This window comes from Castanea sativa, chromosome 4, assembly GCF_040712315.1.
Source record: "Castanea sativa cultivar Marrone di Chiusa Pesio chromosome 4, ASM4071231v1".
Taxonomy (NCBI): Eukaryota; Viridiplantae; Streptophyta; class Magnoliopsida; order Fagales; family Fagaceae; genus Castanea; species Castanea sativa.
Window position 1 is genome coordinate 21,750,553 of NC_134016.1, and position 20,948 is coordinate 21,771,500.

A 20,948-nucleotide genomic window follows, 5' to 3' on the forward strand; every position below is an offset into this window, starting at 1 on the left:
CCCTGAACCTAAAAAAGACTAAATATGCTAAAAAAAACCACTAAAAATGACCAAAATACCCCCGAAACATAAATATTACCGAAATACCCTTGAAACTAAAAAAGTTTGATTGAAATACCACCGAAACTAAAAAAATGACCGAAATACATTTGAAACCTAAAAAATGACTAAAATACCCCTGAAACCTAAAAATTGACCAAAATACTCTTGAAATATAAAAATGACCAAAATACCCTTGAAACATAAAATTAACCAAAATATCCGCTAAACCTAAAAATTGATCAAAATACTTTTGAAACCTAAAATGACCAAAACACCCCTGAAACCTAAAAAAGGACCAAGATACTTTTTAAATCTAAAAATTACCAAAATACCCCCTAAACCTAAAAAAATGACCAAAATACCCCTGACCCTAAAAATTAACCAAAATACCACCTAAACCTAAACCTAAAAAATGATCGAAATACTCTTGAAACCTAACAATTAATCAAAATAACTTTGAAGCCTAAAATATGACCACAAATAATCCTAAAACCTAAAAATGAGCAAAATACCCCTCGAAACCTAAAAATGACCAAAATACTGCCTAAAATTATAAAATGACCAAAATACCCCCTAAACTTTAAAAATGAGCAAAATACCATCAAACCTATAAAATGACGAAAATACCTTGTACGTGCAAGTTATATTTGGACTTATATGGGAAAGTAAATAAGTTACCTAATAGTACATCTTGATGAAAAAGTTCATAAGTGACAAAAATGCAAGTTTTGACATCCAAATATCTAGTGAAAAAGAAAGTTTTTACGAGAATGTAAAGTAGGCAATGGATGTACGTGGAAAACCCTAAGAAAGGGATGAAAAACCACAGTTCGAGCAAGAGAGAATCACTCTTGCTCTGTTCAACTTTGTATTACGTGAGGAATAAGAGTATCTCTTGTACAATAAAGGTGTTCTTCCTCAAAAGAGAGACCTTGTTTTCTACCTTACTTCCTTATCAACTTTCTACTCTTTTCTCAAAGATCTATTTAGGTTCTTACCGCAATAGTTCAGCAGCATGTTTATCTTATAGTTTGAGGGATATGGCTGAGTACAAAGACAGGTATCAAGTTATCATTTCCTTATTTTGGACCTTACTACAACTAAGGTATTATTTGGTGGTTGGAGGAAAGAGAAGGCCAATATCAGGACTATGGCATGGGTAGGTGACCTTGCCACTGTATGGGGAACGATTCTTGAGCAAGGAGAGGGATATCAGAGGTGCTAAGGATGATACATGTGTCTCCAAAGTGGTCTAACATACACTCAGCCAATAAAGGGTGTTTCCATAGTACATGACCTTTGGAGGTCACTATCTCCCTTTTATGAGTGCTTGAGTACTCACATCAGATGCATATCTTACTCCTTTCCCAAGATGGTCACGCCGTTGGCACGGGTCAAGGGTAATATCTTGCAACCAACATTTCCTCTCCCTTGCTCACAGCCACTCCATGTGTAAGGTCCAGATCCAGCCACATCGACACTCTCTAGTGCTTTGGTTGGTGTACTGTACATTAGCCCCCTGACTGTCAATGGTGTTTAATGGCTAAGGCCTTTGATTGTCACATCGTTTCAAGCCTTAATGCCTAAGCAAATCGAGTGGTTAGCATCTGCAATTTAGTGTTCTTAACTTTCTTTGTTCCTTCATAGGTGGTCTCCAATATTTGCCATGCCTCCTTGGCAATTGTTACGTGAGAAATCCTGTGAAACTCATCTGGAGAAACACCACAAAAGATAGTATTCAGTGCCTTGCTATTTGCATTGGCTGCCGCAAGTGCCGCCTTATCCCATGTGGATTTAGCGGCCTCCGGCCTAGTCCATCCTACATCTACAGCATCCCAAACAGTCTGATCAATTAAACACAAGAATGCCCTCATGCGAACTTTCTAAAAAGTATAGTTGCTTCCATCAAAATATGGTGGAGCATTGAGAGATTGAGATTGATCCATTTTAAACGGGGTCAAGGATCACACTTAGGTAATTAAACCACAACAAGTGCACCCTCTCTGATACCAATTGAATGTTCAATAAGTGTGTAAAACACCTATGAATGTTTAGACCCCCAATTTACAAATAGCCCTTCTTGAATGCACACTCTTGAGCTATTTTTTACACTCTCTCACACACACTAAATACATGGTTTCTAAATGCTGAATTACAAGCAAATTTGGCACGGAATAAAGCCAACAAAATGATTGAATAAATTCAACCTTACACATAGTATCAGAGCATACAGAGATTGAAGAACAAACACTGTTTGCAATTCGTTTTCTACGTACACAGGAAAAGCCTATGTTCATATCAACACACATGCTATACGCCAGAGAGATTATGGTTCTATTTTATGCAGCTGTTGTGGCTGTCCTTTTATAGAGCTGGTCACTGGTCAGCTTCTCAAAGTCAGGAGGGAGAGTTCAACTCCATAGAGAACTCAATCAGCCAGAGCTAGGAAAACAAATCCTTTATTATTGTTGGAACTGATCCAATATATATTGTTGTTGGGTTATATTGGCACAGGAGTCTTTGAATTCTTTTATGTTTTGCGTTGGAATAACATACAACCCGGCATACGTGTGGGCCTTCTTTTAAAAAAGAGGGGCCTAAATTATGTACTGTGCATCTTGGAAAAATTTATGGTCTTGACCCAATGGAAAAGTTTGGGTTCTGGGGCCTTAAAAAAATGGTGTATACAAAATTTGACAACAGGCATGTAGAGACTTGATCACTCTCTACCCTCAAAATTGTGGATGTTCAAAATTTAGTGACAAATATCAAATTTATATGTTATTAAATTAATTAAATAAAATAAATCAAGTGGTAACATGTGTTATCTAAATTGACATTATATTATTGACGTCAAAAAATAAATTGAAATTATATCGGAAAAAAAAATTGCATTGTATCAGTGGGGTCCAAAAAAATAGAGATAGATTTTCTTATCAAATTAATTGATAATTATTTTTAGTAAAATAAATAAAAATAGAGATAATTATCGAAAAACCAAATCCTAGTGGAACTCTATAATTTTGAGACAATCAAAATCCACCACTTATCCTTATGGAGATTAATTTAAAGTGTGATTCATCTTGAGAAATCACTATAAATAAAGGGCACCCAAATTCATTTTACTATCAATTTTTCTAAAAGTCAAAATCTTAGAGAAATTCTATCTCAGCAACACTCGAAGAACATTCCAAACCTTCTTCCAAGATTCAAATTTTTATTGGAATCAACTTTATAAAGCTTCCATACATATAAAAAATAAAAAACCCCCCAAATCATCAAAACTCTACCAAACAAGCCTTTAAAACCCTGACAAACGTCCACTTAAAAGCTTTCCAAACATTCACTTAAAAGTTTTCAAGCTCGAAGTATGTATAAGAAACTCGAAGAACAACCACCGTACACCCTTAGTGCAATGGTCACTCCATAAGTGTAAATGCTTGGGAGGTGTGAGGGCAAGGTCTGGAGTTCAAATCTCCAAGAAGGAGCTTCACATACATATACATTTAGATTAAGTTAGAGTAAAATTCTATCTTGTAAAAAAAAAAAAACTCGAAGAACAACAAATCTCTAATAAGCTCATTCAATCCATCTTAGAACCAAATAAAGGAAATTTAGTGTTCAATAAATACACAAATTTACATTTGAGAAACATTTTTAACTACTTGATTTTTAAACTTGAGATTTTGTGTTTATAAACGTTATTCAGAGGAAGGAAATACAAAATTAAAAACTCCTAGGGTAACATCACTAACTCAAAAGACTATAAGACGTGCGATAGTCAGGGAGCATAAAGTTTCACGAGTGGAGGTTGTAATTAATTGTAGGGTAATGTTGTCTAAGCTCTCTTGTCCTAAAGATCATTGCCCCACGCTTCTATGGCCATGATTAGCCGGATGAGGCGAGACAAGTGTTGGGGCCTTGTTTTTCTTAATTACAGCGACCATGTTGGTGGATGGAGGAGCTTGGTTCGTAATTAGGCAATGGTTTCCTTTTAGTTTAGGGACTACGAGCCTTGGTATGGTATTTACTCGATCTCTTTTCATCATAACCTGGATCTTATAGTATATTAATAGTAGAGCCTGCATCTTCATTACTTGTATACTCATTAGGATTCCTGTTTGGGGTTAGTGGGTTTAGACAGTGGTCCCTTTCAAGGGGTTCATGACATTGACATGAGACCTTGACTTTTGAGAGTGACATTCCCAAGTTGACAACTCGCTCTATAGTAAAAACTAGAAACTGACCTGGTTTCAATTACTCAGTCTCATACCTAAGCATGCATTCGTATTCGTATTCGTAAGCTAGCTGGTTTTTATGTTTAATAATAGGTTGGCAACTCATGACAGGATTCAACAATGGGGACATGTTGCCTGGGGACTTGAACTGCTTGTTCTACAGTACAGTTGTGGAAGCAAAATCCATCTATTTTTTTTTCCGAGTGTTCTTTAATCTTTAGAGTTGAGTGGTGTTTATTACACACTCTTTAACACAATATTTTGCACACAGAACTCTGTTGCTTTGGGGTGCGTGCGCAAAATTGTATGGATTAGCTAGGGTGCAAAACATTTACCCTATTGTTTTATCAATAAGCTTAAGGCTGAGTTTGGATACAGCGTTTGGAGCGTTTGCGTCTGCGTTTTCTTTTTTTTCTTTTTTTCTTTTTTTCTTCTTCTTCTGCTGCAGCAGCACGGGTCAGGGGGGACAAGGCTACTGTTCATGTTCCTGTGCATGAACAGTAGCCGCATTTTGCTGACTTTCAGCACATTTGTGGGTCCCGTGTACTGTTTATGAGACTCACAAACTTCACTTTACAGGATTTTTTTTATTAAAAATGGGTCCTACGGTACTATTCACACATTTAAAAATTATTTTGCTACCGTGTTTTCAGTTTTCAGCAATAAGCTCTATCCAAATGGACCCTAAGTATTACTATGAGATGATTGAATGGGGGTAAAATAATAATAATAAAAGCAGCTTTAGAGTTGTTCGGTGCATATTGAGATGGGGGCTTTTAATGTATCATTTTCGGATGTATCATATGTAATAGAGTTTTTTTTTTTTTGGTTAAACCACCCGATGTCCGGAACCACAGGGACTCCGACTAAATCCGGATTCGAGCCGGGAAGGACCACAAGGGCGGCAAAGCTCTCCCAACCGAGTTTTAACGCAGCTGCATGCCCAAGGCTCGAACACGAGACCTTGGTTAAGTTAGGACAACCCCTTACCAGTTGACCAACGCGCTCGGTGGTTCATGTGTAATAGAGTTGTACTATGCAAATAATAGTTTTCGACCATTTTAATGTATCACATGAATATACAGCAATCATTTTGAACAATTTAGATACCAAAAACAAATTACATAATAACTGGCAATTTATTCCAATATCAAAGTCTCAAAATAAACACGCATACAGTGACAAACCTTTTCATTCAATAGGGCTAAATCCTCTTGAATATAAGTCGCTAAACATTTCATGTCGACAACATTAATCAAGAAAGTCATACATACTGAAGTGAGCTCACACTTTGATAGAAAAAAATTTATTTAGAAATCAAGATACCAAAGAACAAATTACTCAATAAATGACAATTTATTCAACTGTTATCACAAGAATATTATGATTTGGCAATCTCAGAAAAACAGTGAAGTCACAAAAACTGATCACTAGAGGGTGTTTGGATGTTGCATGTGGACTAAATCATTTCTTGGTGGATTACAAGGTGATTCAAATAAGACTGATTTTGTCTCCCATTGTGTTTCAAAGGCCAAGAGTACCGGATTGTTTCAAGAATGAATTTGTATACATGGTCCTCACTGTTATCTGTACAACTGAGAATGTTTGACGTCAAATGCTTTTATAATAAAGATCTCACTTCTAGTAGTTACCAACTTGATCATCCAGAAACACAGAATGGAACTAAGAGAGATGACTGACTATCAAACATTCAGTTGCTCTACTTGTCAGGGTTGATATGAGGATAGAGTCCCAAAATGTGCTCTGGCATGAAGTCATGCCGTGTCAGAATTCCAACAATTGGAGGCCTCTGTAATTTGAAAAAAAAAGAAAAAGAAAGAAAAAGAGTCAGTTTAAATGCATTCGCAATTTTTTAAAGCTAATTGGAGCTGTTATAATGAGGGGACAAAGAAGGAATGGCAGAAGACAATATTGTCCACAAAGGTCTAAAAGGATTAACGGGGAAGAGAGGGGGGGGGGGGTCAATCTGTAACAGAAAAATGAATAGATCACAAAGAATTCTCAACTTTTATCATCTAGAAAAATTGAAGGCAAAGACTTCTCCTAGAAAAAAGAGGTCATATAACTTGGGGATGTCACTGACAGGCAGTTCCCTAGGTCTGAGCTCATATCTTCCTGAGTTTGAAATCTTTCTTCATCTACTACAAGCCAATCATTAAGAGAGAGAGAGAGAGAGAGAGAGAGAGAGAGCTTACCCCTTGACTCTTTGGTACAACACACATGTGCCTGAGACCTAGTTGCCGAAAGAGAATTGCAGCTTTGGCTAGTGACATTGTCTCAACCACTGTGTATGGGGATGCATTAGTAATAGGATGAAGATCAATATACATTTCCATCTCTTCCACTTTAATATCTAGATCCTCAAGTTTGATTCCCTTCCCAGAACCTGCCTTGGCAAAATCGAATGCAGCAAATCTTTGCAAGATATCATCCCCAGTAACCAACCTATCCATTGAAAAGTTCTTTCCCTTCAGCAAAACTAGCAAATGAGACCTCAAAACGACCCCACACAATTCTGGGGCCTCTGAGAAAGGTGGTTCATCAATCACAGGGAACCCATTATGACCTGTTGTCCTCAAAGCATGTAATATGTTCCCTACCTGTTCAACGCCGGAAAAGGTGACCAATGGACCAGAAACAACATCTCGTGCAACCAAATGCCTCATGTAGGGTTCTGCATGAGCCTCCAAATAAGGCAAACCCTTTATTTTCAGTATTTGGTCATAGACACCCTTGTTGAAGTTATCAGCCACAGTTTTTGAGATCAGGAGAACCAACATCACAAGGGGAAGCAATAATAAGTCATTGGTGAGCTCAAGCAAAATAATACATAGGGAAACAGTCATTCTCATGGTGCCACCAAGAAAGGATGCAGCTCCAAGAAGGGCAAAGAGACCTGTGTCAAGAGAGGAGATCGATTCAAATAATCTCCCAACAAGACGTCCATAGCAAGCTCCAGCTAGTATGACAGGGATAAAGAGACCAGAGGGAATAGCAATTCCATAAGTAATAATTCCAAGGCAATAAACAGCACCGAAGAAGATGAAAAGACTGGAAATATGAAATTCTTTCTTGGTACTAGTGCTGAACAGGTTGCGAATAGCATCATCATTAGTATTTAGAAATAGGGAGGCAAGGTCATTGTAGTACCCTGATGGGCACTGGAAGCTTTTGTAGTTTCCAGATTTACCAACAGTGGGACAGCTCACTGACAGTTCAGTGGGGCAGGGTATGCACTTTGCAATCCATGGCAGGCCAAAAGAACAACATGAAGTCAAGAGTGAGATGGTGATAACTAGTAAGATCTTGAGAACAGCACCTCTTCTGCAAAATCAAAAGAGAGTGGGCAGTGAGAATTGGTCTAAGAAGAAAATTATTTGACTAAAGGGGGTGTAACTGATTATTATTGTCACAGATCTCTACTCATTTGTATTATATCCAAAGCATGTGGTCAACTTTTACCATGCCAGTGGGATTGGCATAGTTACATGCTTTATCAAAAAGGAAGCAGAAATGCTTGTGATGCTTTCATTTTATTAACTACGCTTTCATGTAACAAACTATTTCTACTTTTTATGTGGGTAAAAAAAAATATTTCCAACCAGCATAGAATAGGACGACATACTCATTGATGATGCTATAAGTGCGAAGGACCTTGTCCACAAAATAGTTATATATGCTTCCAAGAATGCCTCCAATAATTCCTAGGAAAATTACTGCTAATATATCTGGTGCACTATAAGTTGCATTGGCTGAACTGACATCATACATTATAAGACCTCCTTCACCAAAGAGCCCACATTTTCCAGTGGTACAGTATTGTATGAAAGCCCTCAAAACTATGGCAACTACTGCAGTTGTAAAAAATGTCCTCCAAAGTAGAGCACTCCGCCACCTGAAGCAAGGAGGAGAAGAAGCACATTGGATTTCAGAAATTACAAGAACCAAGTTAAGATTGACGAAAGAGTAAACTGCTGAAAACCAGACAAAGATTAAAAATGAATAAAGCTAAACTTCCTCCTCAGAAGACTTGCAATCAAGCAGGGCCACAAGAAGGACCGGAAACTTGTGCAAAAGCAAGGGCATTAATAGAATATGATAATGGATTAGGGGCAAATTTGATTTACAAAGTTTATTCCCCAATAGGGGCAATATAGTTCTACACCTGCTACAGTGGATATAAAATCAAGCATTCTGATTGCTATGCCATTTTCTTTCCTTCATTTGGAGAAGAAATTTTATAATTTGAATAGACTGATAAATTTTTCTTCAATGCATCATTTCAGTCACCCAGCAGCAAAAATGTTACAGAAACATTTTGCAAGTGCTATGGAACAGCTGAAATAGCTGGCATACATGAAAATCCATGTGAACATAATGCAAAACTTGTTAAGATTAAGTCTTGCATTAGTTAATGATAAACTTTATATGCTTTTAGCATAGACACCCACTCATATTGAATGACACTGTCAGGTTTGGGGAGACGATGTACTAAGTACTAAAATGTATCAATATGGGATATGAGAATGAATATATTTAATCATTTTTGTGGATAAAAAGCTATTTGAAAAGATAAAGACACGGACATACACAAAGAAACTGTCATAGCACAATAGAGCATAGCCATAGTGTTACACCCTCAATCCTCAAGTTGGTTGGCTGCATTCAGTGGTACGAGTGCATGCAATGGACTGGGGTGCATGCTTGCATGAGTGGGCTGAGAAGGTAGTGTGATAATGGCCTTGAAAATGTGATGGACCATGGTCAAGGCTTGGCTGGTTGCAAGCCTAGCGTGTGCTGTAGACAGCATGTGAGCCATTGGTTCAGGTACAAGATACTATCATTATCGCCTAGACAATTAGACATCCAACCCGAAATAGCAACGACCCAATTGCAAGAGCGGAGCTCTACCAACTATATCCCCCCTAGCCAAGTGGAACATGCATGAAGGAGTCAGATGCTTCTTCTATTCTTTTACTTGGCGTGAGAGAATCAATAGATTCTTTTTCGGGAGCGATTCATCCTTCCCGAATGCAGCATACAACTCTCCAGTGTACTGCACTCTCCAAGTGTGCTTGTTCCCCTCCTTCTTCCTTGCCATGGCAAGTCTTTGTGAAATAACTCCAATGAGAAGAAAAAAGAAGGCGTTAAAGAGGATGAGCCATGGGCAGGTTGATGGGCAGTGGGTGGATTGTTCACGTGCAAGTCAGGGTTGAGCTACTAAGTATGTTGGCATATTTATGAATGTGGGAAACGAGTTTGGGCTGTGGAATGCTTTACAAAAGCAAGGTTGGGCTACATATGGGTGGTGTGAGGCAGTGGGGCTGTGTGGCCAGATTTAGGGTGGCATTGGCACAGGCCAAGCCCTCCATTGTGTGCATTGGCTAAGTTGTGTAATTGAGCATATGCTTGGGTTGCCAGATGGGTTTGCATAGCCTATGGTGGGCTGGGACATGTGCACAGGTAGTGATATGTGTAGAACAAGTGGAAACATCTTGGTTTGACAATTACCAAGTAGTTGTTATGCATATATGGAGATGTTCTGGCAGCATGGAAAGCCTCCAAGACAACAAGCTGATGGTTCCAAAGAGTAATTCCAGATTGTTGCAGAAAGAGTAATGTAACTGCCATTTGCACTTTGATCAAAAGTGTTGAGGGAGGCAACATCTTGAAGAAGAGATGCATGAGAGACATTTAGGCAGCAGGGGTGAGTACTGTGTAAGACAAAACACGTTCTCTTAGGCTGTTGGGTTGTCAACAGCATGGCTTAAAGCAGTCAATAGATTGGGAAATGTAGGATTAGTGTAATCTGTGCATATCTTGTAAGCCATGGTGACTAGTTTAGACTATGATAGAATCCCTTGTAAGTGTTTTGTGAGATGGAGCCTTAGTTGTCCTTTGTAGTTGAGGTAAAGTTATAAAGGTTGGGAGTACTTTCTGTATGATGTTATATTGTGCGCTGTTTATTCACATACACCGTAGGACAGTTCCTTTGTATGTGTGATGGGTTATTGACTGACAAGTGACAACTAAACACGCTTTTTTTTTTTTGAGAAGATAAATACACTTACTCAATGCCATTACAAGCCAAAATTTTCGGGGTAAAAATTTTCCATGCATAGCATGATAAACATTAAAACCCCTTTTACACCATCTAATATACTCTAAATTTTTACAAAATTAAACAAACCAAAGGAGACAAAATTTTAAACAAAATAATGAAAGGAAAAAAAAAAAACACATAGATCCTTACACTATCTCATTTAAAATGCAGTATTGGACCCCACATAATTCCTTCTAAGCTAACTATCATCAAGAAGTTTCTATCAAGAAATACACACACACACACACACACACACACAATATATCTCCAAACTCACAAATTTATACTTCAGAATTTAATATTTCAAGGAGCTGTTATATCATTTTCCACAGGATTATGTACATTTTATATGTTCCAATGGAAAAGAAACTACAGAGTCCGCAGTCAAATCAAGTTTATTAGTACATCAAGTATACAAAGTCATCTGACGGAGCTCTATAACCTTCTAGTCCTGGACCTTTTCCCTGTCCACATACACCATATATTCAAGCAGTCTCCATCCTTTTAAATTACTGAAGTTGAGAAGAATTTTACCCTATATGGCAATCTGAGAAATTACTTTCTAAATGTCAGGCCATGCTTTGACATGTGCAAAGCTTGAAAATGTAAATCCTAATAAACATGGGAAAGGAAAAAAAAAAAAAAGTTAAATGTGTACATGAGAGAGAGGGATACCATGAAGCTGCCTCTTCTAGGGCAAATAGGACACCACCGACTGGAGCACGAAAAGCAGCAGCCACACCAGCAGCTGCACCACAAGTGATCATGTCTCGCCGGTCCCGGTCATTTTTGAAGTATCTTAGCCATTTCCAAGTCAAATGGTACTTGCGAGAACCCCCCTGCCCCAGTAAATTGGCTATGCAAGCACCTGTGTGGACCATAGGCCCTTCTTTACCCACCACAAAGCCAGCAGAAACACCAAGAACAGATCCAAAAATCTGCCAAAATCAAAATTGTAAACATCACAGACACAGATTTACCTGGATTTTTTTTCCTTTAATTGTTTTCTGATAAAAAATTTTAAAAATATACTAAAGAATAGGGAAGCTCAAATCAGAGCCTTCTACAATATAAGGATTAAGCAAACCAGGAAATACAGAAGAGTTACTAGGTACTAGCCCCCTAAAATCAAGTATAACATTAAAAAAAAAAAAACATAAAATGGCAGATTTGATCTCAATAAGATGGATAGACAACAAATGGGATAATGGATCCCCTTTTCTCAACCCTCCAAAGCTGCCAAAAAGAACAGGGGTGCCATTCACCAACACCAAAAAACTAACTTAGAAAAAAAAAAAAGCTATCCACTTCTTCCATCTCTCACCAAACCCAAACAGTTCAAGAATATCAAGCAATCCTAATTCACATGGTCAAAGGCTTTCTCCATATCAAGTTTAACTATAACCCCCAGTATCTAGTCCCTCAGCCTGCCATCCAAACATCCATGTGCTATTATAACTAAATCTAAGATTTGTCAACCTCTGACAAATGCATTCTGATATTTGAACACTAACTTTCCCCATCACTATTGTTAGAGTCTGTTTGGGAACAGCTTATTTAGTTGAAATTGAAACTTTACTATAGATAAAGTTAAAAGTTAGCTGAAATAGTACAGTGAAATCCATAAAGAGTACCAAAAAGTACAATAGGACTCATGAATAGTGCCAAAAATAAGCTAATTAGTAAAAAAAAGTTGTCTTTTTCAGCCAATTCCAAACGCAACCTTAGTCTGATCTCTAGTACCTTTGCAAAAATTATATACATGCTTCCAAGCAAACAAATTGGTTTAAAGTCTCTTAGGCTTCAGGCTCCATTTTTCTTTGGCACTAGGGTTATAAAGCATTAAAAGATCTCTCAAAACAGCACGTAAAGAAATCTAAGACATCCTTCTCCATAACTTTGAATGATTCTTTCCTTTAGAAAAAATGAATTATCTTAAACTAGTATAAATCATTTTGTTTCACCATTCAAACCTATCTTAGGACTCAAACATCTGATCTGTGATACTCAACAGATACTCCATTTGCTAGCTCTATTGTTAAGGAAAGATGATGAATACTTTGACTCATTTCCATTTTATTTCTTTCATGTTTACACAGAGGTAGAGGGAACACAAACTTTTCACCTTTACAAAGAGAGTGCTTGGAGCTAGTATTGAATAAGCATCCACACCATTGAGATAGGCTTTCACCTCAGGAATACCAGATCCTGCTGCTGCTGGAGCAATGAAAGCACAAAGAGCTGCGGCAGCAGCAGCTAAACCTACATTGCAACCAGCATATGCTGCGAAAGCCTTGAAATATCTGCACTGGAACCATTACAGTGTCAACACTATAATAGAGAAATGACATGAGAATTTAAATATGGATCTCACTTGCATTCAAGATGGTTAGAAATTATGTATTCTCCCAGCACATGCTCAGTAAAGTGATGTAATTCAACAAAAAGAAAAAACAATAATTGTTGTCACACTACAGTACATATGCAATATTATATTTAGATGCACCTCAAGTATTCAATTTTTTCAATGAATTTTTTTTTTTAAAGGAAACAAGAGGGAAGAAAATACAAGACTGCATAGCTAAATATGAGTTTACTATTAAATTTGAAAAAGATTGTATTATTCACTCATTTCATTGTATAAACTGAAAGCAGGAAATTTAAATCCTAATCTGATCACTATTTTCCATGCTCATATAATTAAAATTTAGAATTTTTTGTTATAATATTGTAAAGAACAAAGGAAAAGCCCAGAAAATATGTGAAGTATGCAGCCCCTATTAGTCCCACTAGAATGAGATGTTTTACATATATGGCTAAATTGTGTTTCATTCAATATTATAGGGATGGAAATTTGGCTCCACGCTGCTCTGACCTGCTTCATTTTTCCTCACCTTTCTCAGATTTTCCCCTCCCTGCAGAGGTGGTGGGGCAGGAATGGGGCCAGATTTTTACCCAGCACCCTGGGACAGGGCAAGGACAGATTTAGGTGGCCCTGCCCCGCCACACCTCACATATATTTACCAAAATACCGTTACTTTATTTATACTTTAAAAATACCCCAGGTTTCTTACTAACTTATTTTATTAAGTATTATAATACTTGGATGTTAAGACTTTTTTTTGTCTTGTTCAATACTTTAGTTTTTATTATTGAATTGCATGGTAAAATTAGTTTGATTTGATGTGGTCTATTTAATTGCAATTTTAATTTGCTTTCATATTATTGTAATAGTGTAGGGCAAGGCAAGGCAGTTCAACACAAAGTGAGGCCTTGCAGGGCAGGGTGGGGCCCTGCAAGGGTGGGGCAGGGCAACATGCCCCAATATGTGGGGCAGGGAGGGGATGGGACAAGGCAACTACCCTACAAAGCACCCATGATCCAGCCCGCCCTGCCCCATTGCTATCTTATCCAATAACTTCAAAATACCCCTTATGAGACTCTCCCATCCAAATTAGCAAAGAAGAAAAATGTATCAGAGTATGCCATCTCTCAATATGATATGAGGGCAGCAAGGAGCTCAATTCCTTCAAAGACTCTCCATGGGCACGCGCACATGCATGCACATGTACACACACTCACATGCACTTTCGCACATGCACACAACCACCTATCTAGCCAATAGCACAAAGTTGCATATGCACGCCTACGGACACATACATGCTCTGGCAGACATTCACATACACAATCACATGTAGACAATGGCAGAGAGAAGCGACTATCCAAGTAACCTTATTTTTCTTTTGTTGCTTTAAAGCACAAACTTCTGGACATATTCGAAAAAGAATATTGCATGATTGGGTGGGGGTAGGGATAGGCATGACACTGCTTCGGGTAATCAACTCATGCTTTAAGAGCTGGGCAATTGTAAAATTTGTATTTCATCAATTCTGAATGATTTAAGGAGAGAAAAGGAATTGATGCAGGTGGCAAAAAGTTCATGGAAAGTAAGTTCAAAGACAGAAAAATAATTAGGAATTTGGTCTAAATCCAATGCAAGGGCCGCTTGGAATTTTCTAGCCATTTGCTGCTGGTTCATGTTTTCTTAGTTTTTAGACACTGTGGGTGTTTGTGAAATTTCAAGATTTAGTGGAATGTGTTTAATAAGTGGCCCATGAGTCTTATTTTGAGTTTTTGGACCCTCTTAGTACTTTGTTTTCAGCTAAGATTACTAGTTTCATTATTGTTTTCCATTTTGATGCAGTAATCCTAGTCCAATTAGCCTATGTACATATATAAATATGTATTTGTAATAGCCTATCTATATAGATAAAATTGAATATGATGAGCCTATAGCTATTTCTTTTGATGCTCTGTGATACATTGTGTCAGTCTTCTTCCTTAGGTGATTGCTATGGAAGACCTAGGCTAGGTGTGATTACATAGGCTTATCTTCTTCTTCCTCTTCTTCTGTTTAACACAGATCATATTTGCTACCTGCAGCAAAGCATACCCGAAATCTCCCTTCTTATTTTTTGTTGATAAATAATAGCTTTAATTAAAAAGGGCCGAGAGAATACACAAAGTCCTCCTAAAGAATTAGGATGAAAAGATTTTATACTCTATATAAGATAATCTATGAAATCCACAGTAGAATGCAGCTGCATCCAAGAGCTTAAGAACACTCATACAATGATCTCAAAAATGAAGATTTAAGCTTCATGTTTTTGCTCTCTCTCTCTCTTTCCCTCAATATTGCACAAATTAGTCATTAGAGAACTTGCGTCAGCTATGGTAAAATGGCATAAGAGCCAAATCTTGCCCAACCAACCCCAAAAATCACTGACATTAGAGATTTAAGTGGAAGAGATTGTGATACTCTGAATTTTCTAGATTTATGTGTGGATTTGGATTTGAAGGTGTTGTGTAGGCATGTATTGAGTCCCTTATTGAATGTTTACTAGGTCGATATGAGTTTTATAAACTACTATGAGGGACCCTAATCATAACTTAATTAATCCTTTTGAAGATAGCATAGATAGTGATACTGCTTCCATAGGCTGTGACAAATGGTAAAAGAGAAGGTGGTACTAAGTTCAAATTATGTCTTGACTCTACCTACTATTTTAATAAAAACTTAAAATTAAAAAAACCCTAGAAAAGTGATAATTTATCAAAGTCATTGATTCAAATTCCTAATCACTGAAATCCCGAACAAGATGATGTTCTATGAACGTGTCCCCTCTTAATTCGACATCCCAAAATAGGAATAAATAGAAAAATCCTAATCAACAATAATGGAAAATAGTTTTGGAAAAAATTTGTTCAAAGCTTGATTCTCACACCATATATCATTCCACACATAGTGAATACAATTATAAAACTAAAAATCTCTCCCACTCCACTTCATAGACTAGTACCTCTAAGTAAACTCATTGTCTATTGCATACTTCCCCAAATTTTACACCAGTCCTGGTCACCAAAGATGGGTTTTTTTTTTTTTTTTTTTGACATAGGAGAACACTCAGATTAGATAGATGTCATAGAGCATACTGTACAACAATCCTCACTATTAATCAAACCCCTACAGTCAATTAACCCCATCCACTAGAACCAGTTACCAAATAATCTAAGGGCTTTTTATCGTTGACGGGCTAGGCAATTTATCCTCATGCCCAAGAGGAACACCAAAGATGGCTTTTGTCCTCGCTAAAGTTCCAAACTCATTTTCCTAACAAGCCCTAATTGGAAACACCCAATTTTCAAACCCCTAGCCATGAAGTCTTTTAGTTGAACATATAAACACACTATACTTAAATTTCAAATTCCAGTTGTGGGAACCCCATATTATCCCTATACCTATGACACAATCAAACCACAATCAAGAAATCCAAGATGGTTCTAAAAATTAACAGCCTTTAAACAGCTTGTGTACTAAAGGACAGAGGATCTTTGAATTTGACACTATATCTTTCATTACTCAAGGCCAACAAACTGTAGCTCAAACAGTACCTCTTCCCTCCCATGAGAATGGGCGGATGTTGAGTTCATGACTCATAAGTAAAAGGCCCATTGAGTACAAGTGTAAATCACAATCCAAAAAAATAGGAATGGCTGAAGTAGGAATGGGGAAATTCTGGGCAATTGGGGTTTGATGGGGCTAATTAGGGAAATTTATAAGTAACTATGCTTGATTTTAAGTCTGGTTTACAGCAAGCAACAAATGATTCCTAAGATTATTTAAAAGAGAGAGAGAGAGAGAGAGAAGAAAAAAGAGAGGTAAAACCCAAGCAATCTCCTTTACATTCCTTGGTCAAGCACACCTCCGATAGAAAGTGACGACAGTTTCAGAAGAAGCAATAAAGTTATTGAAACCTTTCAACCTTTCATTACAGAATACATACTCTGTATGCAGGGTGCTGCAACATCTTTTCCTAATAGGACTACAATTCCTATATTAAATGAAAGCAATTAAACTATACAGAACAAAATAAAATTCTAAATCCAAGGTATATGTGTAATCCATTCTAGCAATTTTGGAAATTACCAAAACACCCACGGTTTTTTTTTTTTTTTTTTAACTAAGAAAACAATCAGAGAACTATATGCTTAAAGAAAATCAAAACAAATCTTCCTTTTGGTTCACATTCTACAAAATAAAATATAGTGAAGGAAAGAAGAGAATGAGTTGTCTTACTTGTCCTCAGACATGAGATTGCTAGTCAGCAACAACTTGAAACCAGCTATATTCTCAACTGCAATATTGTTGAAGAAGCCAACTAGTCCAGTACCTAGCCCAATAAGAAGTGCAAATGCCCACTTGAGTAAAACGTACTGAAATATCTGAATCTTCTTCCGTGACCTCCAGTCCTGCTTAAATAATTCATTTTCAATAATCCTGAAATGGCACAAACAAGTAAATCTCTAATCGCCTTAGCCTTCAGTCCTGATATCAGTAAGACTCTTAGATAAAAGTGAGGTATTTCCTAAAGTTATGATATTTCATTCTGATCAGCTTAAAAATAAATCTGTGACATAAACATACTCATAAATTTGTGAATGCATTGTAAAACAGAAAAGAAGAAAAGCTTTTTGTATATGAAGATGAAAAATAAATATAAGTACGTACATCAAACACCTATGCACCCAGACGCACAAAAGAGGCTAATTTAAAAGTAAGAAAGAAAACAAGGCTGTAAACAGAAATTTGTCAGTGTAACGGCTTGCAACTTTTACAACTGAATCACATGTGTGTTGACAACTTAATTGTTAAAGGGGCTTCAGTAGGGCCAAAATCAATAGTAAGGAGTACCATGATCAAAATCATTAATCATTAAAATACATCTTTTAAAGTATAACTCTATACACAATGTAGTATCAACAGCAGAACTTTAGTGGAAATTCGTCCATAAAAATTAGTAAGTACTCTTTATGAATTCAAAATGGTCCTGCTAATTAGGCACAATCCACTCCTTCAATCCTCAGTGAATCTGCATGATATAGGCAAAGAACTGGAATATCTCTTCCATAATCAAATTCAAGACCCCAAATGAAAATTACTGCTTTCAAAGCTACATCCAATCATATTAAATTAACCCCAACTCAAATTTCAAAGACCACTTCCCTTATAATCACCTTTCGTTAAAATATTTGGAGAACATGCTTAAAATAAAAATGGTGACATAACACATGCATACTGGAAGCTGTTCTTTTTAGATAAATGGCTTTAGATGACTTTGTTTTGCATGGTGAAATTATTCATGAAAACAAATAAAATTAAAAAAAAAAAATTAAAACAGAACTTACTCATAGTCAAGGCTCTCAATGGGGCAAACATTGGCACCAACAATGGCAATCTGGGAGGTGGTGTTGGTCCTCTTCACCAGAAGCGGCTTTGTGTTTGATAAGTTTTTGTCCGATACCTCTGACCTGTACCTCTCAATCTCCTTCCCATCCAACAGACCCTCATTTTCAATGTCATGCACATCATCACTTTGGTTCACATTTTTTTCTTGATCCATTCCCTTGCTGTCTATTCTTGTTTGAGATTTTCGGCAACTTAGTATTACACTTAGTAAATCTATCTGCAAGCAAAATCCACAAAATACTAACCATAATTGAGAAATTCAGATGGCAAATTCAAAATTTAAATAACTACAAACAATTTCCATACTCCCTGATGAACAGATCCACAGCAAACAGGAACAGAGTAATGGTCACAAATGTTTATATGATAAAATTAAGCATATGCAAAAGATAGGGATAGCATGACAGAGGCGCGAACAGGAACAGTCCAAGTATCTAATACGCACTACCTTATATCAAATATACATGATATGTGTAGAGTGGGTCTGTCTGAGTAATGAAAAAGTCTCTAGAAGAAGAAGAAGAAGAAGAAGATAGCTCTCCAAGACCCGCTAAAATGGGATCTTTGTGCACTGTTTATGACACTAGGAGTCTTAGTCTACGGTTATTGCCAACCAAGAAATCTTGCTGTTTATTTTTGGTTTGGTTTGGTTTTGTGTACTCAACAGTTGCAGTGATTAGTATCATGTCTTTTTTTTTTTATCACATGTCATTTTTATTTAGTCCTGCTTCCATTACAGCAATAAAATTTTCAAAAAAATTCCAAATACAAAAAACAGAGAAATTAATTAATTAATATTATAATAAGAACAACAAAGAGTTAATAACATGGGGGAGGCTTACAATACACGATTTGATGTTGCTTGCTTCAGCTAGCTTTAACAAGTCACAGTCACAGTCACAGTCACAAGAAGAAGATCTTTATGAAGAACTCGTTTTGGAAAGTACACACGCTAATCATTAAAGGAATTTGAGTAATTGCAATCGGAGATCTTAATTCAAATGAAACATCAATTTCAATTTGGAAGCACGTTGAAAATACACGTGAATAAAAAAGAAATACCTAAAAATATATGTAATATTATTTAAAAAGTGATTAAGTTCATGGACCAAATTCTAGTTTTTACAAACACAAACAGATTGAAGAAAGTAAAATGGGATAGAAAAATAAATAAATATGTGGAAGGGAAATTTTATTTTTGGACACACCATCGTGATCCAGATCGTGTTGACTGAAGATTATGATCATGAAGAGGCGCCTTAGAATAAAAGACAGCGACGTTGTTTTAATTCAAAATAATAGACACATACAGAGCAGCAGAGAGAGAGAGAGAGAGAGAGAGAGAGAGAACTGAAGTCATGCCACATGTGTTGTGTTTTGTTGCGTGCAAGATAGGGAGATGTCTTTTCACCAGTGGCTAGCGATCCAATCCAGACAAAATGGGTGAACTACTGATCGGATAGCGTCCAAATATTAATATTATTATTAGGTGCCGCCTAAGATTTTTACTGTAATATGTTTGGAAAATTATTAACTACTCCAATTGAAGTAATGGGATTCAAGGTGTACATGAGATGATGGAGCACCACGTTAACGTAATCTCAAACTGCTGAGGATCCATTTGGATACAGTTAAAAACTGAAAATTAAAAATACTGTAGCAAAATAAAATTTAAATATGTGAATAGTGTTGTAGGATCCACTGATGTGATGAAAAGTAGCTGAAAAGTCAACAATATGCAGCTACTGTCCATGCACAGTAGCATGAACAGTAGAATTTGTCCCCCTGACGCGTCCAGCAGCAGAAGGAAAAAAAAAAAAAAAAAAGCTGAAACGCCCAAAACCAAAACGTGGACGCTATCAACTGTATCCAAACCAAGCTTTAATAGTTACACGTGTAGCTTTATTTATGGTTTGTTTTGGATCTGCTTATTTTATTGAAATTGAAATTTTTTTGTTGAAATAATACAGTAGAACCTATGAATAGTACTAAAAAGTGCAATAAGGTCCATAAATAGTAGCAAAAATAAGCTGAATAGTAAGCTAGCAAAAAATAAGCTATCCAAATGAACACTTAGAGACGAAGAATAGTACTACTTGACATTACTTTTTACCATTAAAATTTGTTGTAAAATTATTGTAAAAATATTGTATCAATAACTTTATTCAAATAAGAAGAGTAGTGCTAAGATTACAACATTTTTATAATAATGGGAAGTACTAAAAGATGCCTTTAAGACAATGGTTAACAATCTATTTAAAGAAAGTTTTTATGAGAAAAAAAAAACTATTAATGTTTTTGACAGCTTTTTTCATTTTCCATAAAAGTGATGCCAAGATTTTCTTAAAATGAATTGTTAACTATTACCCATAAAGCACTCGTTAGCATGAACCTTTTATAATAAAGCTTACAAATTGTGATAATTACATTCAGTAGTGACACATCTAAAATCATATTTTGAAACTATAATTTCATTTATAATTTGTAAAATGGTAAAATCACGTTTTGAAAATACAATTTCAACTTAAGCTGTTTACAATATTTTGTTATCTATGTATGATTAGGTTTGGATGAAAAATGTGTTATCAGATATTATCTCTATATTATATTACAGGCTGATTTTCACCGCCTGGTTTAATGAAACACAGTCTTCTTTCTAAAAAAAGAAAAATTATTTGGCCTAGTGCATCAATAATTAGCGAAAGCGTAATTAGCTAACATGTTAAACAATAATTAG

The 20,948-nt window shown here is 36.4% G+C and overlaps 1 protein-coding gene across 6 annotated transcripts; it reads right to left on the reverse strand.

Moving 5' to 3' along the window:
- Nucleotides 1-5,400: 5,400 nt before the first annotated feature.
- LOC142631560 (chloride channel protein CLC-c-like) lies at nucleotides 5,401-19,531 on the reverse strand. Of its 6 annotated transcripts, none has more exons than XM_075805741.1 (8): nucleotides 19,420-19,531; nucleotides 18,151-18,428; nucleotides 17,042-17,242; nucleotides 12,530-12,707; nucleotides 11,080-11,342; nucleotides 7,927-8,196; nucleotides 6,497-7,625; nucleotides 5,401-6,090 (listed from the first exon to the last, which is right to left on the reverse strand). In XM_075805741.1, the coding sequence occupies exons 1-8, from the start codon at nucleotides 19,420-19,422 to the stop codon at nucleotides 6,001-6,003; spliced, it is 2,412 nt and encodes an 803-aa protein (XP_075661856.1). In that variant the 5' UTR covers nucleotides 19,423-19,531; the 3' UTR covers nucleotides 5,401-6,000. The 6 variants fall into 6 exon arrangements, with proteins under 6 accessions (XP_075661856.1, XP_075661860.1, XP_075661858.1 ...); XM_075805745.1 differs by lacking the exon at nucleotides 19,420-19,531 and adding an exon at nucleotides 19,054-19,364; XM_075805743.1 differs by lacking the exon at nucleotides 19,420-19,531 and adding an exon at nucleotides 18,660-18,849.
- Nucleotides 19,532-20,948: the final 1,417 nt, after the last annotated feature.